The sequence below is a fragment of the Trematomus bernacchii genome, unplaced genomic scaffold (genome assembly GCF_902827165.1).
Source record: "Trematomus bernacchii unplaced genomic scaffold, fTreBer1.1, whole genome shotgun sequence".
In the NCBI taxonomy this organism is placed as follows: Eukaryota; Metazoa; Chordata; class Actinopteri; order Perciformes; family Nototheniidae; genus Trematomus; species Trematomus bernacchii.
Genome location: NW_022987688.1, coordinates 492,630 through 507,249, shown reverse-complemented (window position 1 = coordinate 507,249; position 14,620 = coordinate 492,630). Strand labels below are relative to the sequence as shown.

Here is a 14,620-nt window from a genome sequence, read left to right as displayed (position 1 = left end):
TCCTAACAGCTTAAGCAGTTTAATTCCGGTTAATGGTTCATTAGACTATTATTGAAGACAGGACTAATCCAAAAATTTGTGTTGTGTTCAATATATTACTATAATATATATTAATTCAATACCAATCAAGGGTTGTTTTTGTCGCCGAGAATAGGAGCATCTAAACATGACGGTTGAGTGCACATTAGACATGGGATTAGCTCTAAGGATAGCAGCAGTCGATGAAGTGGGTGGCTCTTAAAAGAGCCGTTGGGTTCTCTCAGCAGCGGCAGCAGCAGCAGGTTACTTGGAGCTGGTGTACTTGGTCACGGCCTTGGTGCCCTCAGACACGGCGTACAATCAAAACCAGAAGCTAATCTGAACTCGGAAATGTAATTTGCATTCATTTGTAACAATATGAAGTCACAATTATATGAAGAATTGAATGAATTTCGATCCAGAGTACCACATGTATTATAATAAAATGGTATTATACTTTAATTATAAAAAGTACACAAAAGTAACGTGCTATACTATAATATGATTCTTATTCTACAAAGTACATTTGTTTATTTTACTCTCTATATATCATATACTTGTGGGTGTTATATGATATTGTTTCAGTAACCTTATCATTATTTTTTTTAGATGGATTGAAGTTGAATTTGAATTGTGATAACATATCATGGCAATAAAGTATGGACTTATTGTGTTACAGCAGCATCAGTGTGTTCAGGCATCAAACAATCAAAGAGTTGGAATAAAGTATAGAAATAATTAAGCAAATATAAATATATCTACCGTAGAAAATACATAATGACAAATGATTCAAAAATTTGAATGTAGTGGATGGATTAAAATGTTTACATATAGTTGACATATATGCATAGGATAGTATATAAAGTACAGATGTGCGAGTTAGCTGAGAGGGAGCCTTCTGTAACGGGTTACTGCTGTTCTTATGTCCTTGTGACAGGGGAGCTGGAGCAGTCTGTTGGAGAAGGAGCTCCGTAAATCAATAAGTAGTACAGACACAATATAATACAATATGTTATTATGTACTTTTAAACAATGCATGTAAGGGATAATATTTTAGAATCTTGAGTTGCATTCGTACACTATTAAGTATATGGGGAAAGTTGTCTTTTGGTATGTTTAGGTGGCTTTCAAAGGAGTAGGTGAAGTAGTAGTAGCCAATATAGCAACCTAATAACATGTATTGTAAAAGGAAAGAGTACAATCTGAATGATGTGGCATTCCAGGTAACAAGTCATATTTATAGTAGTTAATTCAGTTCTAATAAACTAGATAAACACAATGTGCTCTAGTGTTACACATGTAGTATGTAAGTATGTATATTAGTGTAAAATTATAATATTAAAACAGGAAAAGTGCTCTTTTGGTGTATGTGGGTGGCTCTTAAAAGAGCCTTTTGGAGATGAAGTAGATCATCCGTTTACTTCCTCGATGCTTTCCTGGCTGGTGCCTTCTTCACTGGTTTGGCAGCTGGTTTAACCACCTTCTTCACAGCTTTCTTGGGGGTTGCTGCCTTCTTGGGGGTCGCTGCCTTCTTGGGTGCTGCCTTCTTGGCCGCCACCTTCTTCGGGCTCTTTGTGATCTTCTTCACGGGGGTTTTCTTAGCAGCAGTAGCAGGCTTCTTCGCCTTCTTGGGTGTCACTGCCTTCTTGGCGGCTGGCTTCTTAGCGGCGGGTTTCTTCGCTGCTGCTGCTGCCGGCTTCTTGGCTTTGGCTGCGGGCTTCTTCGCTACCTTCTTGGGCTTCTCGGCGGCCTTGGCTGCCTTGAAGGAGCCGCTGGCACCGGTTCCCTTGACCTGCACCAGGGCTCCATTCTCGAGTAACCTCTTCACGGCGCGTTTAATGTGAGCGGTGTTTTCGTAGCCCTGAGCGGCCAGCGCCTTCTTCAGAGCGATGAAAGAGATCCCTTTACGGTCCTTGGAGGCGGTGACCGCCTTCAAGATGAGCTCTCCGGCTCCGGGACCTACCTTCTTGGCCGGCTTGGCTGCCTTCTTCTTCGGGGACTTGGCTGGTGCCTTTGCTGGTGCCTTTGCCGGTGCCTTTGCCGGGGCGGCGGCGACGGCGACTTCAGTGGGAGCTTCTTCTGTTGCCATGATGCTGTCAGGAGGATTCTCGGTGCTAGTCTGATGAGACGGATAGAGAAATCCCAGCGAAGAGAGGAACTTAAACACACCATGAGAACCGTAGAGACTCAACTCAGTGTCTCACACAGGAGCTGCAGAAAAACTGTGCCACTTTGTGTTTTCTCTTCAGCTAAAACTGTAAAAAATACACATTTAGAGAACGAGTTAAATTTCAAAGGTTAATCGAATTGATAGAGAATGACTTTATCTTCATATAAAAGCGAAATAAAGCATTAAATATTGTTGTGTTTTCATTGGGAAGGCATTAAACCTCCTAAAACTACTGCCGTGAGTGGTACAGATCTGCGACTTTTCTCTGTAATCTCTCTCTTAAAGAATGTAAAATACATTATAATCCCACTAAAACTAGTAACATGGTGAAATTACATGTTGGATTAAAGACTCAATGTGTAAAAAGTCCAAATTTGTCAACACCTTTTTGTTAAACAGAGGTAATTCTGCTGTCTGCAAACACACTCACATCAGGACAGGCCCTGGCTGTGTTCTAAATACAGTCTTTGTTACTCAACAGTGAGAGACCTTAATTTAGCACAGCTTTTCTCATGTATATCACAATACAACTATATTGATATAGTATGAGTATTATGATATATTATCACATTCTTAAACGTGTTAGAGAGATGAAGGACACAAAGGCTCTCATACAGACACAAACTCCCTCTGGTTGCATCAGAAAAGTATTATAACTTTATTAATAACTTTGTTAATTGTAGAAAATCAGAGAAACAAATAACTTAAGTGAAGGAATCCGAACCAAACACCTGCACAAAGGCTTGGAATAATCTATTACATTGTATTATTAATATTAATAACACTAGATATCTGTTCAATCTTAGTTTACCGCAAATTGATTATTAGAATTGCAAAGAATCATCGAAATGTCATGCAATAAAATCGCTTAAATATTCTTTATATTTTTGCAAACTAAATTGAATACAAACATAAAAGGTGTATGCCACTTATCCTGTTTAACAAGTCGTTTTTTACCAACATTTTTGAAAAATAACATGACTCATAATGTTAGCTCCATCACAAGGGAAGGGGTTTTACATTTATTAAATGACAGGAATAAATATAGGATATTTTAACTTTAAAAAATAGTAAATTAAACACTCAAATGTCCACAGGATAAATCAGGGTTTTTTTATGTGGTATTATTTTGTGTGACACAAAATAAAGGAAAGACACCTAATACATGTAAATAGACCATAGTGAACTTTTATGTCAATGTTTTTATTTAATTTTGGTCATTAAAGTTTTTTCAAATAACATTTTTGTATGTTTTTCCTCTTCTTACTGAACAATTAACGGGTAAAAATAATCAAATGAAGACAAAAAAAAAACTGAAATAGAAGTGCTCTTTTTATAGCAACTCAAAAAGAGAACAACATTTAACCTTAAAGGGGAGATTAAATACTTGATAAAGAAGTGCATCAGTACTACCATACTATTTATTATGGCAGAATATGACATGGTGTTTTAAATGCAGAATGCAAAGAATACCAGGATGTTGTACTGCATCTGGTTTTATTGTGTAGCATACTTTTTGGGGGATTTTCTGTCCCTCAATAATTTTTCAATAGAAGAATAGAAGAATAGAAGAATAGGGAGGGATGAAACCCTCTTTAATGGTCACACATGCAGAGCACACAGCACACACAGTGAAATTTGGCCTCTGCTTTTAACCCATCCTAGTACAAGGAGTCTAGTACTAGGAGCAGTGGGCAGCTATTGTACAACGCCCGGGGAGCAATGGGAGTGGGGGGGAAGGGGGGTGTCTGGTGCCTTGCTCAAGGGCACCACGGCAGGGCAGGAGGTGAACTGGGACCTCTCCAAGTAGAAGTCCACACTCCATATTTAGGTCTGGTCGGGGACTTGAACCAGCGACCCTACGGCTCCCAGTCCAAGCCCCTACTGACTGAGCCACTGCCGTTGACAATGTAACCTTCCAGTTGCAATTGTTCTTGTACATATCCATACTACATATGTACTGTAATAGGAGAAGACCTGCATCTAAAATGTATTCCCAAATTGGGAGCACTGGGAAAAAAAGCACAATTGATTTTAAAGAGAGCAATCTCTGAACTTAGATAAGTAGATATAAACCAACTAAAAAAAAACTAAAAGGGACAAGGAATTCATCAGATCATGCCACAGATCACATCAAATATATAAGGAATATATGAGATCTTGTCTTTTAGATGCTTCATAACATGTAATTGTAAACTACAATGAGTTAGTTTCATTGCACCAGGTACAACTTAGACATCAAAATACAGTTACCATTTAACTATAAGTGCAAATAGCTGTAAAGAGCAGAGTAAATCATGTATGGAAAAGGACCAGTGGGGGCGGTAGATTCAACATTCAAAGGCTTTATTGTCATATGCACAGTAACTACAGTTTAGACATGGCAATGACAATCTTAAGTCCCAGGCTCCTCCAACATTGAAACATATTTATATAGGACAAACAACAATAAGACTGATAAAAAAATATATACAAATAAAATAAAAATAGTGCAAAACAAAACAGTAGAATCGATTAGAATAAATAGTGTTTTTTTATGCTAGACCAATGCGCAAGTAATGCAGATGAAGTAAACTGTATACATAAATAAGAATAATAATTCATACAGTAATACAATAAGCAAAATAATGCAGAGAATGTTGTAAGTGACCAAGTAGATGCAGCAGTTGATATAGATGTAAATAGAATAAGATGGACAAAAACAGAATGTCACATTTAAATATTGTTTATTGTAGTGATATTTATTTGGACTCAGGCATTAAGCTCGTTCAAGTTGGTGCCTCACAAGATTTATGTAAGAAGTATTTAAAAGGCACTTTTAATTATTAGCAAAAAACTAAAATATACATAAATGAAGTTTAAAATATGTTCAGGTAATGTGTCGACTAAATATAGAAACATATTTTCCTGCAATTTCTCTTATTTCTAATGTTATTTTGTTAACATTTCTGAATAAAAACAATGTATTGTGGTGAAACTGCTGATCATTCATTGTGACCCTGAGAATATATGTGATAAACAGTCAGAAGATATTGCTTTCATTTAAGAGTATGCCCAAATGGACTCTTGACAAGGCACACGTGTTCATTGAAAACCATTCCAGGTGACGACCTCATGAAGCTGACTGAGAGAAGCCAAGAGTGTGCAAAGCTGTCATCAAGGCAAAAGGGGGCTACTCTGAAGAATCTAAAATATAATAATAATAATAATATTTTTTAACACTTTTTTGTTAACTAGATCATTCCATATGTGTTCTTTCATTGTTTTGATGTCTTCAGTATTAATCTACAAAGTAATTTTTTTTTTAAATAAATAAAAACCATAGGATGAGAAGGTGTGTCCAATCTTTTAACTGGTACCGTATATATACTTCTTGCACTATTTTTGTATTTGTACTTTAATATTTTATTATATATGTTGCATCGTTGGAGGAGCTCGGGTCATAAGAATTGCATTGCCATTTCTACACTGTAGCTTTTGTGCATATGACAATAACACCTTTGAATTTGAATTGAAAGTCTCAAATCTTCTAACGTTTATTAAATGTGTCTTGGAGCAGATTTAAGGATTTCATTTTAATAGTAATTAATTAGTGTAAAAGACAACTTTAAAGTAATCAAGTTTCTCAAAAATAGCCCCAGATTTAAATTCTCCAATTGTTTGATTTTTTTTAAATGTGTTACTGGTGTGTTAGACAGACACAATTATAAGACGCAAAATGTATGAATACATGTTGTATTATAGAGGAATACACTTTATATAATTTACGTTTTATCGGAAAAAGAAATGTACTGGCATACTGTAAATCACTCCAGCATGTAAAGGGCAGGTAACTCAGTTTTCTGAAGAAGAAAACAATATATGTTATCAAAGTGAAGAAAGAATTATAAATTTTATTTTTATTTTGAGTGTATTCACTTTTATTAGTGATATACAGCTTTCAATTATCTTACATTAGTGAACTGTAAAAGAAAACATACCGACTCTCCATCGGCGCGGAGTACAATCCCACGACTCTTTTGAGTGTGTTTGCAGAGACAAAACGACCCTCTGTTTAACATTAAAATATTTCTATTCGTAAACTTTTTTTAGGTTAGGTCTTTAACCAAACATCTTATTTATGTACATAACTAGTTTAAGTCGAATTTAAAAGTATTTAAAATCATTTAAGAGGGAAATTGGAGAGTAAAGTCACAGATTTACGACTCACACGGCAGCATTTGAGGGAGGTAGAAAGGCTTCCCATTAATATAATAACACTATATTGAGGTTCATTTAACTTTTACATGAAGATTAACTCGTTCGCTATCGTTTAGGGTGAATTTTACACTATATTGTTTCCTCCAAATGTGATTGTATTACATGTGTTCGTGAAGAGAAAACACAAAGTGGCACAGTATGCCTGCTGCTCCTGTGAGACAGGCTGCGATTGAGTCTCTACGGTTCTCATGGTGTGTTTAAGTTCCGCTCTTTGCTGGGATTTCTCTCTCAGTCTCACCGAGTCCAGAGAATCCACTTTGAAAGCAACATGGCAGAATCCGCTCCCGCCGCCGCCGCCGCCGCCGCTCCGGCCAAGGCCCCGAAGAAGACAGCCACCAAGCCGAAGAAGGCGGGCCCCAGCGCCGCTGATCTCGTGCTGAAAGCCGTCACCGCCTCCAAGGAGCGTAAAGGGATTTCCTATGTCGCCCTGAAGAAGGAGCTGGCCGTTAAAGGCATCGACAACGCCAACCAGGTGAAACGCGCCGTGAAGAAGTTGGTGGAGAATGGAGCCCTGGTGCAGGTCAAGGGAACCGGAGCCAGCGGCTCCTTCAAGGCAGCCAAGGCCGCCGAGAAGCCCAAGAAGGTAGCGAAGAAGCCCGCAGCCAAAGCCAAGAAGCCGGCAGCAGCACCAGCGAAGAAACCCGCCGCTAAGAAGCCAGCAGCCAAGAAGGCAGTAACACCCAAGAAGGCGAAGAAGCCTGCTACTGCTGCTAAGAAAACCTCCGTGAAGAAGATCACAAAGAGCCCGAAGAAGGTGGTGGCAAAGAAGGCAGCACCCAAGAAGGCAGCACCCCCCAAGAAGGCAGCGACCCCCAAGAAGGCAGCGACCCCCAAGAAAGCTGTGAAGAAGGTGGTTAAACCAGTTGCCAAAGCAGTGAAGAAGGCACCAGCCAGGAAAGCATCGAGGAAGTAAACTGATCATCTACTTCATCTCCAAAAGGCTCTTTTAAGAGCCACCCACATACACCAAAAGAGCACTTGTCCTGTTTAAATATTGAATTTTGTTTTAATATGATTTTATGAAAAAAAAATGTGTGTGTAAAAATGCATAATTACATGAAACAACATATACTGCTCCCATGTGTTATTGAAGGTCTTCATACCACATGTTATTTACCTCACCAATATTATCTAAGGTAGCCACACATTATGCAGCAACATGTAACAACAAAGAAAAGTGTTTAAATAAAACATTTTAATTTGGAACATTCCCATGAAATTGGTTGATAAACTCAAACACTTTAAGTTCTGGTGTTTTCAATCATTCTAAGTAATACATTCCACAAAATCACTAACTACAAAACATGGTCAATTATTTTCCTCTATTATACAAGATATTATCCACACATGCACTCTTCTTTAAATCCCAATGTCTTCACTTGAAAGCACCTCCGTTGCTTTTTTTTGAATACTTTATTTAAAATGATTTGAACAAAACATAATTGACATAAACAAAGACTACATTACAAATACACATAATAGATAAATGAATAACATAAATCCAAAAGAACGTAGTATTTTAGAGTCCAGAGAGTGTATTGTCTGATCAGCCTTTGTTCAATCTCAGACGTTTTATTATGGTACTACTGTTAATTATTGTTTGGTTTATTACCATGGTGCATCTGGTCTTCCAGATCTGCATACATGTGATGCAGATGACAAGTTGGAAACGTTTTTTTTTTTATGTCCATCTTTTCCTTGAATATATAATACATAATTGATCTGTAGTTAATATTGAAATCTAGACCGAGAACTGGCAGGACCGACCAGACCTCCTGCGCTCTGTAGCCTCCATGAGGAGGTGCTGCAGGGTCTCATCCTCCTCACAGTTAATCATAGGGCATTTTTTAGTTTTCACGTAACAGCTCATCACATCGCTCAGGCTCTCTGACAGCTGCTGACTTTACATTTTAAAACGTTGGTACAGTCATTAAATGATAGGTCTTTATATATGTAATATATCCACAATATTTAAAATAGTTTTATTTGGAAGTCCATTCCAGTCTATTTATAAAAGCTATTGTTTCTTTTATCTTCAGATTTAGCTTGGTTCATAAATGTGTATCTTTTAAACACTGCTTGTTAAGTTTCCAGAAGCCTCTGGAAGGTCCCCAGAGGATAGAGATGATTTAACTAAAAGATGATCAGAGTAGTTATTGAAGACCGTAGAATAATGACTTATTGAGAAGTGATGAGCAACATACATTCTGTCAATACGTGTTTTACATTTTGAGTCATATTCCGTGAACCCCGTCCCAAAAGGATTCACTGATCGACAGATATCAATTAGTTTTCTCAGTTATCATTGAGTTATTGAGAAGTGATGGTACTTCCATTAAATGATAGGTCTATGTAATATAGCTACCATATTAAAAATCCTTAATTATTTTCAAGATGGGAGGCTGTGGCTCAGGGGTTGGTGCGCTGAACTTCGAGTCAGGGGGTAGCAACTTCGAGTCCCACTGCAATCAGCATTTTGTTGTGTCCCTGAGAAACTTCACCCCAAATTGCTCCTGTGGGGATTGCCCACAGTACTGAATGTATGTAAGTCGCTTTGGATAAAAGCATCTAACAAATGTAATGTCAAATCATTTTATTTGGAAGTCCATTCCAATCTATTTATATATCTCTATCCGTCCCTCTTCCACTCATTCTAGATTAGCACAGATTGTGTCGTACAAGACGGATTCCTCCATAGCCTCGTTCAGACATAATTGAATGTTTTTAGTAGTTTGATCGAACACAAACGTCCTTCTCCTGTGAGAGTGGGACCTGTGTATCCTGTGCAGTTGTCCGTGTGGGAGAAGTTTTCTAGTTGTGTCTAGTTTCTGTAGATGTGCTCCATTGTGTATGTTTACAGTGTTTATTGTTAAAGCTTTATTTGGTAAGAAATTGGTTATTGTTCTCTAAATATGGCTAATTATGTATGGTTATTTTTTAACCACTGGATACAAAAATGGAATGTGAAATTACAGAATAGTAATGTGTCAACATACAATGATGGTCAGTGTGTGAAATATACTATGTATTCGTCGTATATATACATGATTATATCACAATAACGATTGGTTTAGTCTTTATTTTCATGTGGTCAGCAGCTACAGTGTAGATATGCCAGTGAAAAACTGAAGTCCCAGGCTCCTCAAACAGAGCAACATGAATATATACATACAACTGATTAAATAGTGCAAGACAATGTTTTGAGATGTGCAGGTAAATTCAAATAACATTGAAATAATGAAAGAGTCCATATAGGTAAATGGAATATGATATATTAGATAAATAATTTGCAAGATGCAAACAGATGAATGTTTATGGATGTTCTTTAAAAAGTGATGGTGTTTAATAGTCTTATGGCCTGTGGAATGCAACTGTCCCTGAGTCTGGTGGTTTTGCTGTAATAACGTAAGGTTTCCCTACGTGGGGCGAATAATAAAGGGATTCTGATTGAGTCTTTCACGTTATTTTGAAGTAGCAGTTTTCAACGGAAATCCTAGTAAAACCAGGAACTTGACTCTTTTCTGATTGGTCGATCGAAGATACGCTCACTTGTAGCCAATCAGAGAGCGGCAAGGACATATATAAACCCCGCTTTGGTGACGTTGCTGTATCCTCTTTTTTGTAGCTCGATCAAAAACTAACTCAACATGTCAGGAAGAGGCAAGACCGGAGGAAAGGCCAGAGCGAAGGCCAAGACTCGCTCCTCCCGGGCCGGGCTCCAGTTCCCCGTCGGCCGTGTTCACCGGCATCTGAGGAAGGGTAACTATGCTCATCGCGTCGGTGCCGGAGCCCCGGTGTACCTGGCCGCTGTGCTGGAGTACCTGACCGCTGAGATCCTGGAGCTGGCTGGAAACGCCGCCCGGGACAACAAGAAGACCCGTATCATCCCCCGCCACCTGCAGCTCGCCGTCCGCAACGACGAGGAGCTGAACAAGCTGCTGGGAGGAGTGACCATCGCTCAGGGAGGCGTGCTGCCCAACATCCAGGCTGTGCTGCTGCCCAAGAAGACCGAGAAGGCTGCCAAGAAGTGAACACTCTGAACCCGCTTCAACGAGCACCCCAAAGGCTCTTTTAAGAGCCACCCACTTTCAACTAAAGAACATTTCCCTTTTCAATACACAACTACTTAAAGGCCCAGAACAGTGATCTTGCCCTATATGTATTGAGGTGCACAACATATACAACATGTCATATTACACCAAGTCACTCAACTAAAAACGCCCACATTATAGAGCAATACACTTTCAATATAACCCTAAATTACTATTAATGATTTAATCTGTATTTCGGGTTGTAGCCTCTTATTTAAACTAAAGCAAACTCTTCACAATGTCCTTCGTACATCCAGCAGGTTAATCACCACATTCTCAAATGAATAGCGGTTTGGTTTTTACATCTGTCAGTCCACATGCATAAAGCCACAACGTTTGTTGGACCCATCATTAATGTTTAACTCAGTTTACACGACACTATATCAGTAGCTACTTATTGGCAGGTGTCTGCAGTTCACCGATCAATAGCGTACCGTAACATTTAAGCACTCGATGGTATCTTTTGCCCTCACGCACATTGAAGTGAATACACAACAGGATATATTTAGTAGCAGCCTTTATCCAACAGATGTCAGAGTTCACCAACAAATGTTTGGAGCAGAACGAAAATAGTGGCTCTATTGTAGTGAATTACATATTAACACGTGTGTCTTTCTAACAGTTCTTTATTTATTTTGTATTAGCATTTTAAGAAATTAGGTACATCTAGATATTAATGAAGTTATTATCTCTTAGCCGATTAGCAGTTCTTTAATGTGACCGTTGTATATTATACCGTTAGGAGTTAGTTTAGTAGCTCTAAAACAAACATGGCACAAACTATTATACAGCACTATTTCAAGATTAGATAACCATGTAAATAGTAACATCTTAAGTAATATTGTTTAAACTAAACTGTATTTTTAAGACAGCCCACATAGTTAGATGAAAGTGTCTTATGAAATGACACACTGAAAGTGCAGCAGTGTCCACTCAGCAATCGATGTATACACCATTATCGAATACTAGTGTGTCCACTCGATATGTTTACAGACCAAAATCATTAAATTAGTTGCCTGTATGGGCTTTATCTCAACAAACCACTAGATGTCAGTGTCTAGCAATAAATGAGACCCTACATTACAACCCAGTGGTAGTTGCAAATGGATCAACATTGTAGGCGTTTATAAACTATGTTATCATAATGTGTTACTATGGACCCTGCCTTAATAATCAAAGGGGTACAAATTGTTTATAAAGTAATATAACACATGTGTTTTAGGACGTGTTGCTCTGTAAGTGTGTGTGTGTGGCTCTTAAAAGAGCCTTTGTGTTTCAGTGTTCTGGTCTCAGGTCAGTTTAAGCCCTCTCTCCGCGGATGCGGCGGGCCAGCTGGATGTCCTTGGGCATGATGGTGACCCTCTTGGCGTGGATGGCGCACAGGTTGGTGTCCTCGAACAGGCCGACCAGGTAGGCCTCGCTGGACTCCTGCAGAGCCATGACGGCGGAGCTCTGGAAGCGCAGGTCGGTCTTGAAGTCCTGAGCGATCTCCCTCACCAGGCGCTGGAAGGGCAGCTTGCGGATCAGCAGCTCGGTGGACTTCTGGTAGCGGCGGATCTCCCTCAGAGCCACGGTACCGGGCCTGTAACGGTGAGGCTTCTTCACGCCGCCGGTGGCCGGGGCGCTCTTACGGGCAGCCTTGGTGGCCAGCTGCTTCCTGGGAGCCTTTCCTCCGGTGGATTTACGGGCGGTCTGCTTGGTTCTTGCCATGGCTAGCGAGAGTCTGCTTCTCTGTTGGAAAAGTTACAATGATATCAACTGGTCTCTGTCGCCTTTATATAGTGTGAGCTGGGGCCGCAACGACACTGATTGGTCCAATGTTATCACGTGATGCAGAAGAAAAAAAAAATATTTTTTTCAAAGTACAAGAGTCAAATAATTTAAGTCATAAAAATAAACAATGTTTTTTCTTTACATTCAATACAAACTATATAATTAGGATTAAACACTCGATTACTAAATTATGAATAACATCTGTCATAATTTATAAATTATATTCTTTAAATACTGTTTATGGCTTTACTATTTTCTGCTTGACTAAATGATAGTTATAAATATACACATCGATTATCTATTATCTATTGACTTTATTTTAATAAAAATACATTTGTATTAAAAAGATAATATTTAATTTATTATGTATTAATTGTATGAAATGAATCCCTACAATAACACATTGATATTGGTTCTGCTTTTCTACTGGCCATACTCACATTTATAAGATTTAAAAATGACCATATTTTGTAGCTAGTGATTGGCCAGTATAAAAACACCATGGTCAATTCAAAGTGCTTGTGTATTATAACTATGTAAATGTCTAATGTATAATAATTATAATATATTTTCTATAAAACACTTTAGTATTGTATGCTATTGCACAATATAGAAAGTGTTTATAAAGTAAAGCAAACTTTTATCAAGGTAGGGTACTTTAGATATGCTTCAGTTATGTGATTATTATTTTAGATGCAAGTGATATTTGGGTACGAATATTTGCTGTTGTGGTAAATACCATGCGGTATGAGATCATGGAACATGTTCAATAACACATGGGAGCAGTATGTCGTTTCCTTCAATCATGTGAAGTTCAATACACCAAATATGTGAAGAATGTTTTCTTCATAGAGTTGTATTTATGCAAAATTATAATATTATAAAGGAGAGTGCTCTTTTGGTGTATGTGGGTGGCTCTTAAAAGAGCCTTTTGGAGATGAAGTAGATTATCCGTTTACTTCCTCGATGCTTTCCTGGCTGGTGCCTTCTTCGCTGGTTTGGCAGCTGGTTTAACCACCTTCTTCACAGCTTTCTTGGGGGTTGCTGCCTTCTTGGGGGTCGCTGCCTTCTTGGGGGTCGCTGCCTTCTTGGGGGTCGCTGCCTTCTTGGGTGCTGCCTTCTTGGCCACCACCTTCTTCGGGCTCTTTGTGATCTTCTTCACGGAGGTTTTCTTAGCAGCAGTAGCAGGCTTCTTCGCCTTCTTGGGTGTCACTGCCTTCTTGGCGGCTGGCTTCTTAGCGGCGGGTTTCTTCGCTGGTGCTGCTGCCGGCTTCTTGGCTATGGCCGCGGGCTTCTTCGCTACCTTCTTGGGCTTCTCGGCGGCCTTGGCTGCCTTGAAGGAGCCGCTGGCTCCGGTTCCCTTGACCTGCACCAGGGCTCCATTCTCCACCAACTTCTTCACGGCGCGTTTCACCTGGTTGGCGTTGTCGATGCCTTTAACGGCCAGCTCCTTCTTCAGGGCGACATAGGAAATCCCTTTACGCTCCTTGGAGGCGGTGACGGCTTTCAGCACGAGATCAGCGGCGCTGGGGCCCGCCTTCTTCGGCTTGGTGGCTGTCTTCTTCGGGGCCTTGGCCGGAGCGGCGGCGGCGGGAGCGGATTCTGCCATGTTGCTTTCAAAGTGGATTCACTGGACTCGGTGAGACTGAGAGAGAAATCCCAGCAAAGAGCGGAACTTAAACACACCATGAGAACCGTAGAGACTCAATCGCAGCCTGTCTCACAGGAGCAGCAGGCATACTGTGCCACTTTGTGTTTTCTCTTCACGAACACATGTAATAAAATCACATCTGGAGGAAACAATATAGTGTAAAATTCACCCTAAACGATAGCGAACGAGTTTATCTTCATGCAAAAGTGAAATAAACCTCAATATATTTGTATATTATTACTGGGAAGACTCTGAACCTTCCCAAACTACTGCCGTGTGAGTTGCTAATCTGTGACTTTCCTCTCTAAATGTCTTCCTAAATACTTTAAAATACTTTGTAATCTTATTACAACTAGATATATGTTGAGAGTATATGTTTGTTAATAGATTTAAGGTAAAACACAGTAATAGTTTTTATTGAATCTGTATGAAACAGAGGTTCATTTGTACTCTGCAAACACACTCAAAAGAGGCTTAGGTCTGTGCTCCTGCTCTGATGGAGAGTCAGTGTGTTTTGTTTGTTTCTGCTTTAGAAATCTCGAAATGTAAGATTATTTACAAGTATTTCTTACACATTCAAGTGAATGCACATACAATTCATGTTTATTTATACAACTTATTCTTTACTTTGAAAAGACCTTTAACTTTTCTCATGCA

General features: G+C 39.2%; 5 protein-coding genes across 5 annotated transcripts; 2 read left to right on the top strand and 3 right to left on the bottom strand.

Annotated features, from left to right (window-relative positions):
* Positions 1-757: 757 nt before the first annotated feature.
* Positions 758-2,258, bottom strand: LOC117488231 (histone H1-like). Its single transcript, XM_034137030.1, has one exon. It carries the CDS (start codon positions 2,105-2,107, stop codon positions 1,436-1,438), a length of 672 nt encoding a protein of 223 aa, XP_033992921.1. The 5' UTR covers positions 2,108-2,258; the 3' UTR covers positions 758-1,435.
* A 4,420-nt stretch (positions 2,259-6,678) lies between these two features.
* Positions 6,679-7,548, top strand: LOC117488246 (histone H1-like). The gene has a single exon (XM_034137046.1). The coding sequence runs from the start codon at positions 6,717-6,719 to the stop codon at positions 7,359-7,361; it is 645 nt and encodes a 214-aa protein (XP_033992937.1). The 5' UTR covers positions 6,679-6,716; the 3' UTR covers positions 7,362-7,548.
* A 2,531-nt stretch (positions 7,549-10,079) lies between these two features.
* Positions 10,080-10,498, top strand: LOC117488242 (histone H2A-like). The gene has a single exon (XM_034137041.1). It carries the CDS (start codon positions 10,096-10,098, stop codon positions 10,477-10,479), a length of 384 nt encoding a protein of 127 aa, XP_033992932.1. The 5' UTR covers positions 10,080-10,095; the 3' UTR covers positions 10,480-10,498.
* Positions 10,499-10,757: 259 nt separating this feature from the next.
* On the bottom strand, positions 10,758-12,260 carry LOC117488234 (histone H3). The gene has a single exon (XM_034137033.1). The coding sequence runs from the start codon at positions 12,247-12,249 to the stop codon at positions 11,839-11,841; it is 411 nt and encodes a 136-aa protein (XP_033992924.1). The 5' UTR covers positions 12,250-12,260; the 3' UTR covers positions 10,758-11,838.
* A 960-nt stretch (positions 12,261-13,220) lies between these two features.
* On the bottom strand, positions 13,221-14,066 carry LOC117488233 (histone H1-like). The gene has a single exon (XM_034137032.1). The coding sequence runs from the start codon at positions 13,919-13,921 to the stop codon at positions 13,268-13,270; it is 654 nt and encodes a 217-aa protein (XP_033992923.1). The 5' UTR covers positions 13,922-14,066; the 3' UTR covers positions 13,221-13,267.
* Positions 14,067-14,620: the final 554 nt, after the last annotated feature.

Coding starts and splice junctions, on each gene's coding strand:
- LOC117488231 (XM_034137030.1), bottom strand. CDS start 2,107: ATGGCAACAGAAGAAGCTCCCACTGAAGTCGCCGTCGCCGCCGCCCCG.
- LOC117488246 (XM_034137046.1), top strand. CDS start 6,717: ATGGCAGAATCCGCTCCCGCCGCCGCCGCCGCCGCCGCTCCGGCCAAG.
- LOC117488242 (XM_034137041.1), top strand. CDS start 10,096: ATGTCAGGAAGAGGCAAGACCGGAGGAAAGGCCAGAGCGAAGGCCAAG.
- LOC117488234 (XM_034137033.1), bottom strand. CDS start 12,249: ATGGCAAGAACCAAGCAGACCGCCCGTAAATCCACCGGAGGAAAGGCT.
- LOC117488233 (XM_034137032.1), bottom strand. CDS start 13,921: ATGGCAGAATCCGCTCCCGCCGCCGCCGCTCCGGCCAAGGCCCCGAAG.